At 37.0% G+C, this 20,165-nt stretch overlaps 1 protein-coding gene across 4 annotated transcripts in view; it reads left to right on the top strand.

Annotated features, from left to right (window-relative positions):
- COL12A1 (collagen type XII alpha 1 chain) overlaps window positions 1-20,165 on the top strand; it is a 113,980-nt gene that overhangs the window by 81,098 nt on the left and 12,717 nt on the right. For all 4 annotated transcript variants that reach the window (XM_034647821.1, XM_034647820.1, XM_034647822.1 and 1 more), the window contains 12 exons: window positions 961-1,125; window positions 2,486-2,524; window positions 2,627-2,765; window positions 4,864-5,006; window positions 5,292-5,401; window positions 9,126-9,275; window positions 11,150-11,227; window positions 12,555-12,641; window positions 14,089-14,142; window positions 15,224-15,319; window positions 16,500-16,553; window positions 17,125-17,178. In XM_034647821.1, coding sequence (XP_034503712.1) covers window positions 961-1,125; window positions 2,486-2,524; window positions 2,627-2,765; window positions 4,864-5,006; window positions 5,292-5,401; window positions 9,126-9,275; window positions 11,150-11,227; window positions 12,555-12,641; window positions 14,089-14,142; window positions 15,224-15,319; window positions 16,500-16,553; window positions 17,125-17,178 — 1,169 coding nt within the window. The remainder of the gene's footprint in view (window positions 1-960; window positions 1,126-2,485; window positions 2,525-2,626; window positions 2,766-4,863; window positions 5,007-5,291; window positions 5,402-9,125; window positions 9,276-11,149; window positions 11,228-12,554; window positions 12,642-14,088; window positions 14,143-15,223; window positions 15,320-16,499; window positions 16,554-17,124; window positions 17,179-20,165) is intronic.

The raw sequence follows: 20,165 nt of genomic DNA, 5'->3' as shown, positions 1-20,165 counted from the left end.
ACTTGCATTCACACTTTCCATACTCCTAAATCCCAACCCCCAGGCAGAGTCCAAGGTTAACATATTTTGGAGAGAATTCTCTTTTGTGCATGATCTATTGTAGTAAATTACAAAATAATTTGTTATATGGAATTTGTCATCTGCACATACATGATTCTTTGGCTAAGAGTATGAGTCATGATTAGTGCTAAGTAATGCTGTCTTCTTTCAATACAGGTTGTTCTTTGCACTGTTTCTTTGTTTTGTTTTGTTTTTATGAATTTTTGCCTTTATGTTAAATACTTTGACTAGATATCTACATATTTTCGGCTTTTGGTTGATTTAAGTTTGGGCTCATGAATACATGCTCAAGTTACCTTATTTATATCTCATTAGAGAACTAATTTCTTATATAGTCTATTTTTTCTACTTTTAGATTAAGCTTTTGGAGTGAAGTCTTTGTTTATTTGTATTAGCCTAAGTAAATGAAAGTTTATTGCCCATGGGAATTGTCAGTTCCATTTCGAAAGTGGCCAGACTGCTGCCTTTGATCTTGAGTTTGTTGAGAATATCAGTTTCAAGAACTCAACTTTTAAAATGAGCCCATTCTTGGTTTTTGAATTACATAAGCCTTAAAATGTTAATGGTGGCTAAGAGAGCTATAGAATGGATGGGTATGTTAGAACTGTGGAACTCTGGAAGGAAACGTGCACCACATTAAGACTTGTTGCTGTTAAAATGTTCTTCTCTTGTTAGGATTTTATTTTAGGAAACCCAATTAGTTGAGTTTTCTAAGCCAGAAAATAGGAAGACCGGGGAAAAGTACAATTTATTACAGAGAGTTTATGTCAATTAAAAGGACTTGCTGCATCTACTGAGAAAATACAGCATCATTTCTGAAAAGATTTTATTTTGAATTGCTGAAACAACAAAGGACGGAGAAAGGGATATGTAATTTACTCTATAAACACTGCTTTGCAGGGTTCAGTGTCTTTGTAGTTGGGGTGGCTGATGTTGACTACAACGAGCTTGCCAACATCGCCAGCAAACCAAGTGAACGACACGTGTTCATTGTTGATGACTTTGAATCTTTTGAGAAGATTGAAGACAACCTCATTACATTTGTCTGTGAAACTGCCACTTCAAGTAAGTCCCAGTCCAAATGGATCCACAATCTCACCTGTTTTGGAAGATACTACTTAGTGGACAACTGTCTGTGCTATATGGGATCAAGTCTGTGCGTAAATAGATTCCAGGGAAATCACTTGGGAATCTGATGAATCATTGTTCCTATTGAGATCGTGCTAAATGTGTGTTTGTCAGAGGTCTACTTTTAGCCTTGACGATGTAATATTCCTTGTATGGAAATGAAATGTTTTAACGTATCCTTTTCCCACCATCCCAGTATTATGACATTTGAGTAAATTAATCTTCAGCTTAGAAATTCGTTTATAGAAGCATTTCTGTAAGATGAAGGTTTTCCCTATTAGTAATCAATTGGTATTTGTTCTGTCAACATCCGTGTTTCAAGGGAGCAGTGAAAACACTGATCTTTGCATGTGCACTCCATAGAAATGCACTTGGTTCTCATTTGTTTTTTTGGGTGTAGATTTTTTATTTTTGGCCAAGACTTCAAGTTCAGCTTTTAAAATCCAGTGAAGGACCAAAGATTAATTGTTTAAGTCAATTTATCTTCTTCCCCATCCATAAGTGCCGATTCTTGGGATATGATATTATGGAGACAGTTTTGTGGCTAGTATGGGCCCCTGATCCTAGGGAGGGCTATGCTTTACAAGTGTGTTATATTTTCCCCTATTAAGCATTACTAAAAACTCAGAACTCTGGTTAGAGGTGGCAGTAGTCAACAAATACCAGCGGTTTACTATGAGAACTTACTCTGAAGCTCAGCATGGAACTGCGCTGGTGGAAGTGGGTCTGGAAGTACTGTTGTCTCCCTTGCACTGCAGGGGGTCCTGAAAGCCACCCTCTGGTAGCCCTGTCTCTGGGGGGTCCAGGGTGAAAACTACTGCACACTCGTCACTGTTAGGTGATGTTTGGTAGGCGACATGAGGCTTGGCGGCCTGGCAAAGATGGTTGAATAGGGACAAACTTCTCCTGCCTTTGCATACTTTTAAAATCCCTTGGGAGAAAATTTCTTTAAGCTATTGAAGAACATCTGAAAATTTAATTCTTTTTAATTCTATTTTAATTTATTGAATTCTCTATTAAAATCCTGTAATTCTATTTTACTATTCATAAGAACACTGTAAAATTCCCACTTGGGCTGGAGAAATTTCAGAAAACATTGATTATACTAGTCAGTACAAGAATTTGTTCTACGCAAAGGATGTGTACAAAAAAATTACTTATAAAAGGGTAGATTGGTGTTATTTTTTATAAACGGGTCAACAATTCCCTGGTACATGTACATAGCTGGCTTGTGTGCATATGGAATGTTTCCATGTCATGTCGATGAATCATACTTAAAGATCACTGTACATTGCAGGTTGTCCTCTCATTTATTTGGATGGCTACACCTCACCAGGTAAGTATTTATACAGTTGAACTAATTTATTTCAGGATTTAAGCAGTAAAATCATTAACCTGACCTCATTTCAATATTTGCTTTTCTTTTTTTGTTGTAAAGGCTTTAAGATGCTTGAAGCATACAACCTGACAGAAAAGAATTTTGCTTCTGTACCAGGAGTCTCTTTGGAGTCAGGGTCTTTCCCCAGCTACTCAGCTTACAAGCTTCAGAAGAATGCCTTTGTGAATCAGCCTACAGCGTAAGTGGGACAAGTAGGAGGTTCCTTTTCTGATAATGGGCCTGACGCTTTTTTGAGGTTCTTAGAATTTGTGCCGACTTCTTAAAAGCTAGAAGCTTTGTTAGAAGGCTTCTTATGGATGATTTAGTGTAGTTTCCTTAAATACAGTTGGGTTAAGTGTCTTCCATCGGGTCCCGCAGGAGACGAGGACTCAAGCCTTGGTATTCCCTGACCCAGTAATCTCACCTGGTTCTGTAGTATTATGGATTACGGGCCTTTGAGGATTTAAGGTGAAGATTATAGATTTAAGGCTTCTTCTAAGGGAGGCTGTTTAAATAGGAAGGCAATTAATTATTTTGAACATTTCTCCCGTGGTGCAGAGGGACTGAATGGAGTAAGTGCAGAATGAGAGCCGGCATTCTTTTCAGTGTTTCAAATCTCCAGAAGATGAAATATTGTGGCAGTGTTGCTTGTCTAAGATCAGACAGGCAGTGGTTAGTTTTTATTGGCCAGTGCTCTGGCAATCTGATGGGTAGCTCTAGCTGTTGTTATTTTACTTCATGAAAGCTTGCACCTGGGTATCATAACTAAAATATGTATTTTTTTATTCATTAGAATTAAAACACTTTAATGTTGAAAATATGTGTGTGGCAGCTTATGGAGAGAAAAGAACAAGAAGAAATAAAGCCTTCAGAACCTTAGGACAGGGTCAGAAAATTATGTCTGAAATTTGAAATGCTTTGGGAAAGCTGATGGAAAATTTAAACTAAAACCAAAGCTAATTTCTTTTAGGAAAGCACAGATCATATTGTTGTAGTTTGACCGCATTGGAAGTTCCTAACTCTTTATGGTTAACCATGTTGGTTCGCAGCTTTAGGTTTGTCAGTGAACCTTAATACCAGTGTTTAACTTTCAGTCACCACAAGATATGATTCCTATATTTTAACTTACGACAGCCTTGCGTTCTTGAGAGTCAGAACTTGTGGCTGAAAGAAGCTGAAAGAAAGAAGCATAAATGTAGTTAAAAGTTTTTTCATAAGCTCTTACTAACTGAGGAAGGAGAAAAATGGATTGGGTGAGAGATGAATTAAGATGGAGAAGATAAGATTTTTAACATGGAATATTATGAAGATAGTGGGTTTTTGCACATACAAAAGGCATCGTGTCAGCTTGCCCAGAACACGTGTTTTAAGAAGCAGGGCAGCATCGTATTCCAGAAGCACCAGTGGTGTCGTACTGGGATGTGAAACCTCAAGAGAAACTCCGTGCGCTCTGTCAAAGTTTGTGAAGGAATAGCTTCTTTTCTGTCCAAGAGTTGATAATTAAAGCCTTTTCACTACATTTGGGAAGAAAGTATTATTAAGTGGTCTTAGACAGAAAACCATCAATCCTGCTTCAGAGGTTCCCCCAGAGCAATGACTGACTCAACTCTAGAAGAACACACAGGACCACGTTTTTTGTCTAATAGCCTTAGAGCCAAGAAACACTTCCTTTTAATTGAATCACATCCTTTGTCATCACTAAACGTTTGCACATGTACATGACTTTAACATTTATTACTGGTTTTATTTTTGGGAACATGTGAGCTTCTGGAGATTATGTGATTTATTTGATTTCAAGGGAGGAATTTGGAAGTGTAAAAGCTATTAGAGATAGTGAAGGAGAAATTAAAACCTGAAGCCATACAACTTATGATCTCATACCTTTGACATTGGAAATTAAGTATATTTAGTAAGGTTCATTCTCTTTAAATTACATCCATAGATATAATGTTTATCACTCTAAAATTATTATGTAATTTTATAATCATCTTTGTGTCTAGAAAAAATTAACAGGATATTAATAGTTTTTAACAGTAGGATAAAAGACCATCGGGCAATTTCCCAGACTTTTGCGCTCTTAGCAGATTGTAAATAATCTATTAACTACTTATGTAATGGATCTTTAGTGTTTGTGCTTTTGATGTGTTTCCTAAAGTTTTCCTTTTCTCATATGCAGCCAGATTATTATGAATGGATTCTAATACTACCGACAATGAGATTATCTTACAATAAAGTATCCTCTATTTCTGGTGAGAAATCCTTATTAATTAATTAATCAATTATGTTTTATCCAACAGAGATCTACACCCAAATGGACTCCCTTCTTCATACACGATTATATTATTGTTCAGACTTCTCCCAGAAACTCCCACTGACCCTTTTGCTATTTGGCAAATCACAGACAGAGACTACAAGCCACAAGTTGGAGTAATTGCAGATCGTAAGGACTTTTATCTTATACTAAGGCACATGCATACGTATTTTTGATTATGTTTTCCTTTCCAGAAGGTTTTAAGAACCTTCTGAATGTATATATGTATTTGCATGATATATGCTTTTATGTTTAAAGTTTTAAAAATATATCTGTAAATATTCTAATTACATTTTATCTCAACCTAAATGATTGAATATTTTAGAAATCTCTCCAGCAGGAATTAATTGTTAATACTTTCAGCATAAAGCATATCATGCCTGTGATTTAATAACAATTATGTGTTGGTTATAGCTTCTAGCAAGACATTATCATTCTTTAACAAGGATACAAGAGGTGAGGTGCAGACTGTTACGTTTGACACAGATGAAGTGAAGACATTGTTTTATGGAAGTTTTCACAAGGTAAAAACATAAAATTATCTGCTTTTTTTTTAATAGAGAAAGAATATGACTTAGACTTTAAACTAATTTATAATTTATTAAAATATCAGGTTAAATTGGTAGGAACAGAGCTGTGTCTATTAAGAACAAAATCTTTTAGAGGATTTGATTAATTCAAGAATATTCAAAATAAAACAATAATTCTACTAATAAAGAGATAACTGGTACAAACATTTTGGTATATTTTCAATGCTAATATCCTTTCAAAATTATGAGTCACATAGTATAAATAGTGTTGGATGCCTATTTTTTTCTACCTCTATTTTATTGTGAAACTTTATGTCATCTCATTTCAGAAGCTGAATTTTTGTGGATTGTATTTTAATTGATAAAATTATTCTTTTTTTAGAGCACAGTGAGCTGTTTCTGCTTGCTTGTTTATTGAAAAGTTACAAATATGCTAGTCTAAAAGTTATGATTATCTACCAAAATAATTAATATAAATATTTATGATTAACTTTTCAATGAACACACTTATGAATTCTCTAAAAAATATTAAATGTTCTAAGATACATTCTTAGGGGATCATCTGTTCTTGTTGATCTTACTAGCTTTTTGTATGTCAACATCACATTTCTAAAGGATGATTAATTGACATATAAGTGCTAAAGTTGGGAACATTAGGAATAGAAAAACCGTCTAGGTTAGGAATAGACTTTCTAATGGTATTCCTTCATCCGTTGGATTGCGCTAACAGGAGGAATATCACTTGAGCAACGGTACGGCACTCAGAAAATTAGTTAGTCCCCATGCATAGAAGACAAATATTTCCAATTCAGTCTGATTCCCAAGTGAAAATTGAGCTTTCCTGTACTTGAGTAGTTTAGCTAGATTTCTTACAGATTCTATTCCTGAGAATCTTGGTTTCTTTCCAGAATGTTTTTTTAAATTGATGAATCACTCTTGTTGAGGATGGCAAGGGACTCTCCTCGTGGAGCTCAAAGTGGCTTCAACGTGCACATTAGTGAGAAACAAAACAAAACAAAAACAATGAAGGAAAGACAAAGAGTTCTGAGTCTAATGGCATATCTACTTAACAGTTACAGATTTCCATGATGAAGTACAGTAAAATAAATGCCTCACCAGGAAAGCAAATTCTAGTTTGACAAATATTTTAGCTTCAATTGCTCCTTATCTGATAGCAGATGTTGAATTTGGCTAAGTTCTTATGAACTTTTTTGGCTCATTGATATACCTATTAAACTTACATTTGAGCACTTGCTAAAAAGAACTATTTTATTTTTCCTTCCATACCACTGAAATTATTAGAAATTTAGTCTTCTATGAACCAACTGATAACCACTTAAAAACTATTATTTTTACATTTCCAACTTTCATCAAGTACTCCATTTTACGTAAGGGAAAAAAAGGCAGTATTTTGCAGAGGTCTATAGTGACAGTCATTAATTACAAATCAAGATAATTTTTTTTTTTGACATTTCCTTCTTCGCTTGCCTTTATAGAAAGGTATTTGTGTTCTTAGGTTTTATGTAATGCCTCTTCTTTTTCCTTCTGACAAGCTCTCTTGTCTACTCAAATCTCTACCTTCTTTTTTTATCAGACTTTTCTTTTTTTAGGTTTTCCTCTACTTTTTCACTATGCTCTTTTTCCTCCTCCATTTCTCCACCCCATTCTTTTAACCTATTCTCACTTATCTCATCAATTCAAATGCCAAGTTCAGTCACTGTTGTCTATTTACATTCTTTACTGATCCAAAGATTCACTCTTCTTTCCATTTCTGTCCAATTTGGGAACTAAAGTTCTTCAGTCTTTTGGATGACAATGGGTGGTACTTTGATAGCAGGAAAGTAATGAAAATGACATTCAGGGGGCTCTTGGGAGAGAGGGGGATAAGCTAAAAGAGCTTAAATAAGGAATGGCAGACAGCTATGGCTTCTTAAGGATTCTCTTGACAAGTTTTTGTGTCTCTGTTCCAAGTGAGAAGTTTGTAATAAAAAGAAAAAATGAAATAGATGAAAAATAAAGATTTAGGGAATGGCAGACCTTGGGAAGGGAGATGAGTTGATAAGAGTGTTCCTATTGTTTGACTTATTTCACTTAGCATAATCTTCTCCAGTCCTGCCCATGTTGCTGCAAATGTTGTGTAATCGTTCTGATGGCTGAGTAATATTCCATTGTATATATGGACCACATCTTCTTAATCCAGTCGTCTGTTGAAGGGCATCTCGGCTCCTTCCACAATTTAGCTTCTATTTTTATGTGACCAAAAATGTTTCACAGCTGGGAAATAGTCCCTGAATACTTGGGACAGTGGTCTACAGATGCAGAGCCCACTCTGAAATGTTATTATGCATGTGTTTAAAATGTAATGAGACATATTGAAGAGATTGTAGCAAAATATGTTTTTAACATGAATTTCTTAATGGTTGGTATTGACTGACAATTGGAATAATTTTGTTAGAAATTAAAAACTTGGATTTAGAAATAATTTGGGGGGGTACTATGATTTTTCAAATACTTTGTGAATTTTTGGCCCTGAGATTATTCAAGAGCCAACAAATGAATTTTTTTTAAAGCGGGTGTGGAACCCAATGCAGGGCTTGAACTCAAGACACTGAGCTCAAGACCTGAGCTGAGATCAAGAGTTGGACACTTAACTGACTGAACCACCCAGGAGCACTAAGTTTTAGTTCTTATTAGGTAGTAAATACCTTCGGAATGCATATATGATGTTCTTCTTGAATTCAATGTTAGATGATTGTTTTAGGAACATTTAAAATTTATTTTTAGTTAGCTATGTATCACTTTTATATAAAAGCAATCAATATGTAATTCACACTTAAAACTTATAGATGCACTAAATTAGTGTTTTGCTGGTGATTCTACATGGGAAAAATATTCACTGTTTAAAAACATTTCCAGGGATTATCCTAATGCTTATTGACTAAAAGCATTTAAGAGAATTTCTGTTCCTTTTAAGTCGGAGCCAGACTTTTCAAAGTAATCATCAAGTACTTACTTGAGTATTTGTGCTGTGATAAGTGGAAACTATGAGCATAACTATAAACACAAAGATTACCTGCAACCATTTTTTACATTGTTGAAATACAAATGTTTTGTTAATTATATGCACTAATAGATTTCAAATTCTGCGTGTCCTCAATCTCAGATAAGAAATAAATCAACATAAGATTCTTTCCTTATAAGGAAACTGAATCTTGTATCTATTGATTTCCAGAATTGAATCTCTATAGAAGATGTGTGCTAATTCTTTACTATGTTAGGTATCTATATGGTGTGCAAGTTCTTTTTGACTGAGATTAGGGAGTAATATTAAAAATTGAATTTAGCAAAATCAGTGAAAGACATTTGAGGCTCCTTTCTACTGAATATAATAATATATTAATAATTTCTTAACTTGTATTTGAATTGTTCTTTATAGTTAATGGAATCATTTCATCTACTGCTCATCTCTGGTCATCTCAGTAAGGGTACATATGGGAAAATAAGAAATTATGCTGTGTATGTGGATGAGGGCTCATTCAGTTTGATGTTGTTAATAAATGATATTGACATTGCAACCTGGTTCTTGGACTTTTAGTCCAAGACTTGACTGGGTTAAGAGTAACTTGACATATTTTTTAACCTGTGATCTGAAAAATGCAGAGGTTAGCCAAGTTTTTTGGGATAGAAATTTTATAACGGAAACAAATGATCTTTTTAGGTTCATATGGTAGTGACCTCAAAAAGTGTTAAGGTTTATATCGACTGCTATGAAATCATAGAAAAAGACATCAAGGAAGCTGGAAATATCACAACCGATGGTTATGAAATTCTTGGAAAACTTCTTAAAGGGGAGAGGAAATCAGCCACAGTAAGTAGCACTCTTTTTTTTCTTGGTACCTGGTGTTAAGATTGAAATAGCATTTTAAAAATAATCAGTGAGTTGTTTTTTGCCTGTCTCAGTGAGTTTTATTTTCTTTTAAAGATTTTATTTATTTATTTGAGAGAGAGCACAAGTGATGATTTATTTGAGAGAAGGGCAGAGGGAGAGGGAGAAGCAGACTCCCCTCTGAGCAGGGAGCCCGACGCGGGGCTCAGTCCCAGGACCCTGGGATCATAACCTGAGCCCAAGGCAGATGCTTAACCGACTGAGCCACCCAGGTGCCCCTTCAGTGAGTTTTAAATTGTCAAATTTCTTAGATTGAAACATTAAAAAGTTACATTGAGGAAATGCTACTGACAGAACATAATAATGTGCTTGACTGCTAGAAACAAAATAAGATGTCAAAGCACCAGAGAACATTGTGTAGTCATCTTGAAATAGGATCAAGTTGGAGAGTAAAAAACAAATAGTTGCCAGGATAATCAGTTAAATCTAAAATACTCATTTTTTGTTCTTCAAAGATAGTGATTGTTAGTACAAATTTTTGCAATCAAGACATTAAACATTTGTAGCTTAATGACACAGACACAGGCTGTCACTGTCATAAAGCCTACACTGTCTCACAGAGGAGTCATCATTGGTCTGTCTCAGAAGGAAGATTGGTGTAGTGGGGCGGCCAGCTGACCGACCGCATTACTCACAGTGTGTGTGCTGGCTCAAGTTTGAGGCATGAGCCTGCCAACCATATTTACAGTGCTATCTAGTAATAAAATTTTAAATTTAGAGTTTTCACTGTCTCAGGCTAATTAAGTTCATATTAAATGTTAGTCGATAATAAAGTTGTTGCTAAAAGTGAGGTTAACATCTTTGTCTTCTATATATTTTTTTTAATTGCATTTATTTAATTTAGTTTTCTTCCATGGACAGGATTTCCTTTTCCTAGATTCACAAGTGAAGTTTTTATTCCACAATGTGGAAATAATTAGTGCAAACTTAATATATTGTGATTAACATCTGGACTTTTGACTTAATTAAATTTAAAAATTTTTTAGAGTTTAATAGAATAGTTAACATGTTTAATCCCCTAAATTAATAGCAGTGCTAATTATGATTACTAAGATTTATAAAGCACTTAGCGTGTACCTTTTTATTTTTCTTTATTGAAGTATAGGTGACACATAGTGTTATGTTACTTTTAGGCGTACAACAGTGATTCAACAAGCTTATACATAGACTTTTTATTGAATATTGGATTTGTTTTTTACCTAGATAATTGTAACAGGTTTACAAAAGGATGGCTGTATCCAAGCAATATTTTCCTTTTTACCAAAAGAGCTTTATTTTTAAAATGTAGAAAGATAGAAAGTATATACTATATTGAAATAGTTGAGCTGAGGATAATCATAAAAGTTATTAGTCAGCCCCCAGGTAAGAATTTCTGAAAAGAAAAGCATCAGTTTTAGAATAAATGAGGAATTTTTTTATTGTTATTTTTCTACAACGGTGGACTCTTAAAAGTTGATTTAAATGTGTACAGTCTTCAAATTCTTTAATAAAGTCTTAATTCTTAAATAAAGAAATTAATATTCTCTTTAAAAAGACAAAACTCAATCGAGCATTTTATTTTAGCCAAGGAAGTGAATCATAAGTGGGAATTTCACATGCATTTTGCCTTAACATCTCTTTCTCTTAGGCGCAGGTTTTTATGTTCTTTCCTTATGAAGTAAGGATCACGTTGCTCTCAAGGGTTTGCACCCTTGAGAGAGTCTTTGTGAGAAATTGGCAAAGGCTAAAATGTAGAAACATTAATATAAAATGTTTTTCATGCGTCTTTAGCTGATGTTGCTGTTGGTTGTTTGCAGTTCCAAATCCAGAATTTTGATATTGTCTGCAGTCCGGTGTGGACCAGTAGAGACAGATGCTGTGATATTCCCTCTAGGGTAAGTAAAATGGAATGGAATCGTGTTGTGGTCTTACTCGTCCTCCCGGAGTAAGGGATGTGGATGCAGATGGTCCGGGAGAGGAAGTAGCCCTCAGCAGCTGAACCTCCAGGATGGAGCTAGGGGACAGGCACTGTGTGCAGGCTGATCCGCAGCCACAGCCCAGGCCGATGACCCCTCCTTCAAAAGCTGGGAATACACAAGACCACATCTGGAAGTTCTCCCTAACAGCCACAGTGGTTATGTGTAGTTAGAAAAGTCCTGCTGAGTCAGCGTGTTTGATAAATCTACTTATTACAAGGCCCTCCTATTGTTTGTAAAATATCAGCATTTTATAGAATAAACCATCATCTGTATGGATATCTAAGGCTTATGGTGAACGTAACTATATTACTTTGTGAGATGATGGTTTTCCCTCATTGTGTCTGTGTAAGTGGTAATAGTTACAAAGTGGAAAGTAATGATGGATTGGACGCTTTTGGCAAGCAATGAACTGCGTACACCCACAGGATGAATGTGTGTTATTTGTTCAACAAATACTTATTGAGCACCTATTTATTGTAAGCCAGGCAGAATTCTATGTGCTTGGGTTACAGCAGTGAAAAGTGAGTATTCTAATGGAAGGAAGGGGGAGAGAAAAAATTAACAAGTAGGTACACACTACATTACAAAGTAGAAAGTCCTATGATACAAAGCAAATCAGGGTGAGGGGATAGAGAGCCAGGTAAGTACCATCAGTCCCCAGTGATAAGGTGAGGTTTAAGCAGAGATGTGAGGAAGCAAGGAAGCGGACATTGTGGATAAGGGAGAAACAGCATCCCCATCAGAGGAGACTGTACATGCAAAGGCCACAAAGTGCCCTAAGTATCTGAGAAATATTAAGTAGATCAGCGGGGCTGGAGCTACAGGAATGGAGGGGCGGTGGTAGGCAGTGAGATGGGCAGGGTGGTGCTGGTTTGCAGAATGTGTAAGGACTTGTAGGCCATGGAAAGGATTTTAGATTTTGCCCTGAATGAAATGGTATTGATATCTGAGCTATTCAGCATTTCTCTAACACTGGATTAGATAAAATTGTATTAAATTACCAGTGGTCCTTGGATGGTTTTGTAAACATTTCTTTGTTATGTAAGGTTTCCTAAAGTAAAATATAAAATAAGGACGTAAAGGACCAAAGCAAGATTCAACATAAGACTGTTTGTCATGCTAAATACAAATTATTTCTTCACATTGAGAAACAGATTTCCTTGTGTATGGAAGATACGGGGAGGGAGGATTGGAAATCACTTTGCTCTCAATTCATAGGTAAATATTCTTTTCAAAATTTCAGAGAGATGAAGCAAAATGCCCTGCTCTTCCAAATGCTTGCACATGTACACAGGACAGCGTTGGGCCTCCAGGTCCACCCGGGCCTGCGGTAAGGGAACTGCACCAGTCCTAGCTTTTCCTCTAACTCTTCAGCGTGACCATTTTATCGCCAGTAGATAGTGGATAAAATGCTTCCAGCCATCTGTATTTCCCAGGACAGAGCAAGCTAAATTGCAGACCATTCTTTATGATATGTTTTGAGATCTGAAATGGAATAAATCAAGAAGAAAATTTGAACACATTTGCCCACATTTCTCCAGTCATGCAGGAATGAATGATATTGGCTAGTATTCAAGAGCTTTTCTCTTTAAGATGTGAATCTGGGTTTCCATCTGTAATCACAGGATTTTGAAAATTTCTTCTGTCTCCTAAAAGCTTCTTGTATGTATGTTGTGGAGCCATGGTTGAGAGGCTGATCCAGAACAACTTGTTTAGAACCTGGGATATGTATACTTTATGTAGCACACATATTATGAGAATAACATTCTAGTAGGGGAATTTACATATGTGATGATATTATAAACTCTAGGTGAAAATATAGGGGCTTGGTATAACTTGAAGTCTATGACCAGGTCTATTCATGGGGGGAGGGGAAACCAAGAAGGTGCAAAGCACAACATTGAAGATTGCAGTGAGAGATTTCACTAATCAGTGTGGAACCCCTTGAGTTTGTCAATCCGGCATCTAATCTGGTGTGGTTTTGGGGAATGGAAAGGATACCTCTAAGGCCTATTTGCCTCTTTTAAGAAAATGGTTAATTAATGTAGGAAAAGCTCGGAGAGTCTCAGAACACCAAATTTTATCATATTTGGGTCCTAGCAAATAATGTAAATTGATTTTAGGTTAATTACAAACCAGCTCCTCACATATAGAATCAAATGTCACTGGAATTACTACCACTTATTTATTTATTTTTTATTAACAGTGACTTACCTGATTTATATTTGTAGCTATAAAATTACATCCTTCTTGTGACTTAGATGTTTTTGAGAAGTAGGGATTTTTTGTCCTCTATAACATTATTGGATGTCACTGTCATATTTATTTCCTCTTTGTTCAGTGAACTCTGAATTTCTGTTACTAAAGTACATTTCTTGAGAGATTCAAGATACTCTCATTTCTGCATATTATTTTCTCTGAAGAATGCATTCATGTAATTCCAAAACAGAATTTTCTCCTTTCTTTCTCCTTATAAGCATTTAAGTAATGCTTGTTTTTTCCATTAAACTTCAAGTTTTCAAATAAATTTCAAAACTTGCTAGTGATTAAGAAAAGTGCAGAATGTAAAAGTGAGACACTTAAAATGTGCAGGGTTTTGAAATTCTCTTTCGCACATATTTATGTGACATGTAATATTCACCTCAATATTTTGAAGGTAGCTATAGAAGTATTGATTGCCTATAGAATACCCTGCTTCTTGAAGTAATTACTATATATCAACTTCTCCCTACTTTCCTTATTTTTACCCTAAAATGTGTTCTTACTGTGTATTTTAGGGAGGACCTGGCGCTAAAGGTCCCAGAGGTGAAAGAGGAATCAGTGGGGCAGTTGTAAGTATATTTTAGAGTGCATTTAGATTTTCATATATATGTTGAAGTCTGATTGTTCAAATTTCCATTAAGGTGATATGTGGCCTTGAGTAAATTAGTTCAAGTTTGGTGTGCTTTAGGCAATATAAAGACTTATGTCTTGTCTCTAGTTGTCAAGATGATGGATTAGACTAGCCAGAGAAAGAATTGTCCAAGGCATCTCACTGCTGTAGGAATTACACCTAGGAAGTCCACCCAAGAACCTAAGCGTTCTGCTGCAACATGGAGAAACAGAGTTGGTGAGCCAGTCATCAGTCCGAAGACCCATAGGGGGCAGAATCCCGCTGGAACACTGGAGAGGGTCAGGAGCAGTGGTGCTGCTCTTTACTTCCCCTGTCTCAGAGAAAGCGCTGAGTGACCATGTATGTGTTCACTGGGGGTCACCGGCCCCTTTCCACCAGGTCCAACTCAAGCTTATTAGGGCAATCTATTATGAAGATAATGTGTACTTTTTGTCATAATATTAGTAACGATAATCTAACCCAGTGGAGAAAGGGTGAGGCTGGGATGCTAACCCGAGGTCCTGATTCCAAGTTTGCACCCTTGCTGCCTGGACATGTTGCAAAGAAGCTCCAGCATACGCATCTTCTTGGTGGATATCTGTTTTTCCTTGCTCGATTTATGTACGTATTAGTCCCAGAAGTAAGCCCAAGTCTAAGAGAAATCAGGACTAGCTAAAACTAAATCAAATCCATGAAATTCAAGCTTTGATCTCCTCTGAATTCATGAATATAAATGTATGAATATATCATATTCAGTGTGTTTTACTTCTTTAAAAAATCTACTTTTCATGCAACTTCTGGAAATTTAAGTGTACTTGTGATGAAAAGTGGTATTGCTCTTTTCGATTGATCTTTAATGAGTAATAAAGGGAAGAAAAGAATGGTATTAAGAAATGCCATATAGGCGTGTAGATCTCTAAAATGTTTGCAAACATTATGTGATTGATGTCTTAGAGTTATGATAATAGGCTCCTGATTGGATGTTAGCCCTGGAAGGTTATTACATGACTTTGTGGTTGTTTCTCTCTTGTGTGTTTTAGGGGCCCCCTGGCCCTCGTGGAGACACAGGTCCTCCAGGCCCCCAGGGTCCTCCAGGTCCCCAGGGACCCAACGGACTCTCTATTCCGGGAGAACAAGTAAGCACAAAGGCTTCCTGTATTTCAGTGAGGCTGGTGGATTAACATTAAGTTTAAGTGAAATATTTTTTACTGTATTTTGCCAAACTCAAATGTTTTCTGAGAACTCAACAAGGTTAGTCATTGAGATAATTTCAGATATGTAAATAGCGTATGTAATAATGTATAAACATGTAGATAAAATTATTGCCACTGATTTGACCTTTAAAAAGTAATAGGTGATGCATTGATCCTTCAGCATTCTGAAAGCTTTGAAATTGCTTTCAGCCTTGGCAGCCTGTGGCTAGTATTGATGACCTCAAGGCAAGCTTGCATTGTTTACCTAGGTTATTACTTCCTTAAAAAAACTTTTAAATAGAATGCTGACCTTTTGTTCCAAATGTGAATCTGAAGTTATAAAAGGTTTTTACCATTCAAGACTCATATTTTATTTAACTACTACCATTTTTTCTATATCTTAAAATAAAAAAGTACAGTAGACAAATAAGAACATGATAACTGTATAGTTTTAAAATCAAGTCTAAACTCCCTGTGAAGATGCCTTCATAGAGGACAGGTAAATTTTTTTTGGCATTTAGAGGAAAAATAATCAACATCAGATATAGCTAGAAGTGAGACACGTGGAGGGATAGGGCTTCCTTGCTCAGAAGTGTTGACTGCGTCTATGTTTAGCTTCTTATGTCCAAAAGGAAGTTTTGGGGCTTTTACCTGTCTTACTACTATTATTAAATCGATCAGTTTTAATTAGTTCAACTTGGCCTTTGTAACAAATGTCTTCTAGCATGTAGTTATAAAGACCAAAATTATGTTGTACCACAATTTTCATTGATTGACTTTCTATTAAAATTAGCACTTAATTATATTAAATAAAAAATAGTTTTTTCTCTTCAAATTTTATTTCTATGAAAATCCCTTAAGTTAAACTATGTTCTTTTAAAGTAGGTATATCATCCCATAATTATATAAAATTACCCTCTAATATTATAGGTGGAAATCAGAACACAGCACTTGTAGTTTAAAAAGTGAGCATCAATCCCAAAAATGATGTATTCACCTACCTTCCCAAAGGTGTTTATATGGGATTTATGAAGTGATGCAGATTTCAGAAGTGACTCATGTCTTCCCCTTTCACTTAATCACTGTAAAATACCTAAGGACTGTTTTCCCATTGCTGCTCTAGGGGCGCCAGGGGATGAAAGGTGATGCTGGAGAGCCAGGGCTTCCCGGCCGAATAGTGAGTTGTTCTTCAAGTTGCCTTTTCTTTCACTTGTCAAGTGCCACTTGAAAAGTTGCCCTTTTGTGCCCCAAAAGGTGAACCCAGGTGAAGCAGCAGAGCAGAAGCCAGGCTATGGGCTTCCTGTTATTTCCATGTCATCCCTTGGTCTTAGTTGTCAAGTTCGTGCTGTTCAATTCAGGTGTTGGCTTCTTGACAATCATCTACTATGTGGCTGGCACTGTGCTTAGTTCTGGTTTTCTGTTGCTTTTCATAGTCCCCTGAAATTTTTTTTTAAAGATTTTATTTATGTTTTTGAGAGAGAGAAAGAGAGTGAGCTCGTGCATGGGGGGGACGGGCAGAGGGAGAGGGAGCAGCAGACTCCCTGCTGAGCAGGGAGCCCAATGGAGGGCTCTCGATCGGAGGACCCTGAGATCATGACCTGAGCTGAAGGCAGATGCTTAACCGACTGAGCAACCCAGGCACCTCCCCACCCTGAAATTTTTTTCAAGCATTTTGAAGAATACAAAGTGTCTTTTCCCATATAGGAACTATATTACAGCATTTCACTTGTTTGTTTCCTTTTGTGTAGGGAACCCCAGGATTACCTGGCCCACCAGGACCAGTGGGACCTCCAGGAGATAGAGTAAGTTTTCTTGGGCAGGCTCTGCTGATGTTGGATAGAATATCACAGTGTTGCCTATTAATTAAGAACCCTCCACAATTCAGCTTGCATGGCTGGAGATGCAGAACTCACAGATCTTGTGGAAGGCTGAACAGGTAGTATTAGTGGACCGCCCGATACCAGATCAGTCTCAAGGTCTGTGAAACAAAATGGTGGGACTTTCGGCAGGTCCTTGAAATTTTCATTTTGGGAATTTTTGAAAATTTTATCCTATTCAGAAAAAAAGTTCATAAAAGGAGTGTTAGCTGATTGGGAAGAGATTCAAGAATCCTAACAAATTCTTTTAAATCCTAAGATTAAGTTCTTCCTATGAGGCAGCTTTTATGTAACTCTAAGAGTAGTCTTCATTTCCATGGCGTTTGCTATGAAGTCAGGACATCTTTTATATCACGTGTAGAACCAAATCCCACTTTTACACCTTGAGAATGGGATAGACAACTTGTACTCAGTAGGAATTTTGCTCATTTGTGGCGGTTTTCAGGTTTCTCTTGACTTATGATGGAATCTGTGCAGGAAACCTAATCTTTTCTGGGACAAGTAATGAGAAGCACAGCGAACATAACTTCCATATTCTAGTCAACGTTGCAGAAACATTTGGCTTTTCATAGGTAACGATGAATACTTTAGTAAGAGATTTTAGTGTCATGCAGAACCAAGGCACTGTTGCCTTTTCCGTGTCTTAGGGTGCAGACGATAGCCCGGAGCAGTGTGTATTCTAAGTGATCAAGTTCAAGCTCATTGGCAGCAGGGTCTGCAAGAGCTGACACTGTAATAGCTGTCACGAACACACTGATGTGTTAACTTTTTAAAAAGATTTTATTTATTTATTTGAGGCGTGGAGAGAGAGATTGAGAGAACATGAGCTGGGGGTGGGGCAGGGGCAGAGGGAGAAGCAGGTTCCCTGCTGAGCAGGAAGCTTAACATGGGGCTCGATCCCAGGACCCTGGGAACAGGACCTGAGCCCAAGGCAGATATATAACAGCCTGAGCCACCCAGGTGCCCCTGATTTGTTAACTTTGTTAACCTTAATACATCTAAGACACCAGGCAGAAGAGGAGGGTAATTCAGTTGAAGCAAAGATCTGCCCAGATAACATCAAATAGTGGATGATATGCCAGTGAACTTTATTTGCCTACTGTTGAGTTTAGATGAGAGAGAGGTCAAAGAGAAAACCATGTTCTTTGGAAATCTGTGACCCGGAGGTGGTACTTATGTAATACATTCTTCTGACTCTTTTGAGACTGGCACTTCAGTTTTTTTGAATTCTTATTTTACAATAAAAGACAATAGTAAGATTGCAGAGGTGACAAGTCAGTCTATTCAGTTAGAAAACAAAACCAAAGATACTGCAATTAAGTAATGATGGGCTGACTCACTTGGTGCTGTTATTACGGAAGTCTGGTTGGACCCACCATGTCCAGCCGCTGTGGGCTTCCTGCAGATACTATAGGTCGCCAATGATGCCCCATCAACAGGTTCTTCCTGAACTGGTGGTCAGGCAGCCGTTGCCACCATCACTGCTTCTCTGGTTGCCATGGGCAGAGGTGAGGGGGAAACAGACAGATGTGGGTTAAAGGCTACAAAGTTGCAGTTCTTATATAGGATGAATGAGCGGAGATCTAATGCACAGCCTGGTGACTATAGTTAATAATACTGTACAGTATACTTGAATTTGCTAATAAGTAGATCTTTAAATGTTCTCGCTGCACTCAAATAATGATAATTATGTGAGGTGATGTATATGTCAATTATCTTGGTTGTGGTAATCATTTCACAGTGTATGCACACATCAAAACGTCATGTTGTACCCCATAAATATATACAACTTTTATTTGTCAATTATACTTCAATAAAGCTGGGGGGAAATATGGTTGATGAGGAAGTTCTTAAGCTGACTGAAGGAGGGTTATTCAGAAATATAATACCCACCTAAACAAACAAACAAACAAAAGGGTGTCCTGTATAGATGTTGGAGAAATTTAGATGGAAGAAATGCAATTCAAACTGCCTAAGTGATACCACCAGAGCATTTTTGCTGCGTAAGTGGCTCTCAGAAGCAATGTTGATGTTACATCAGATGAACTTGGAGTCTGTTTTTTGTTAAGCAGGCTTGGATCTCCCAGAAAACAGTCTGAAATCTTTATCTGTTTAAGTTTCTGGGGAAAAAAATGGGGGGTGGGGGTGGTGGAATATTTCTAATACAATTTTAAGGAAATAATTTAAACTTCCTCTGTTGTAAAATCAATGGAAGCATGGATACTTAATGCAGGCAGTTATCCAAAGGCTCTTGATTTTTGCTGGAATCCAAGAATATGGATGAAATTATCACTCTTATTCCCTGCAGAAAATGAGACAAAAATCTCCTTTGACAGAGGAATGCAAGAACTATAAAAAAGACCTGACTCAGAAATCCTCTGCTGAATTTCAGAGATCTCACTGTTGGAATGAATGCTAACTGGGTAGCAGAGTGACTCATTCCAGGCAGAGGTCATCTGGCACTCATAAGGAGGCAGGCCGTGAGAGCCACAGAGCTGGCCTGCAGGGCGGGGCACCACGCTGCCGGGGCACAACTCTCTTCCCAGTCAACCTGACACCCATGCGGATCTGGCCTTCTGTGTGAGATGAGGAGAGACAAACCACTAAAACAATTAGCTGGGGACCTGAGGATTTTCTCTGGAGCGGAAGACAGTTAAGACAACTTCACACCTTTCCAGGGTCGGGGAGAAAAATGCCCCAGGAGTGGAGACATCAGTGGTCCTGCCCTTGGCTGTCTGGCCATTGTTTAGGAAGCGAGGGAGTTTTTACTCAGGTGGTTGGACTTTCCTTCATCTTTTATGATACCATGAGTTTTGGTCAGCAACATTTCCTTTCCGCCCACTTTGATTCTTTCTGGGCTAGTTTGTGGACATTGACTTTTCAGTAAAAAGGATTAGCCTTGCTCTAGGCTT

The sequence above is a fragment of the Ailuropoda melanoleuca genome, chromosome 19 (assembly GCF_002007445.2).
Source record: "Ailuropoda melanoleuca isolate Jingjing chromosome 19, ASM200744v2, whole genome shotgun sequence".
NCBI classification, from domain to species: Eukaryota; Metazoa; Chordata; class Mammalia; order Carnivora; family Ursidae; genus Ailuropoda; species Ailuropoda melanoleuca.
The sequence above is the reverse complement of the archived record's forward strand: the minus strand, read 5'-3'. Positions and strand labels throughout refer to the sequence as shown.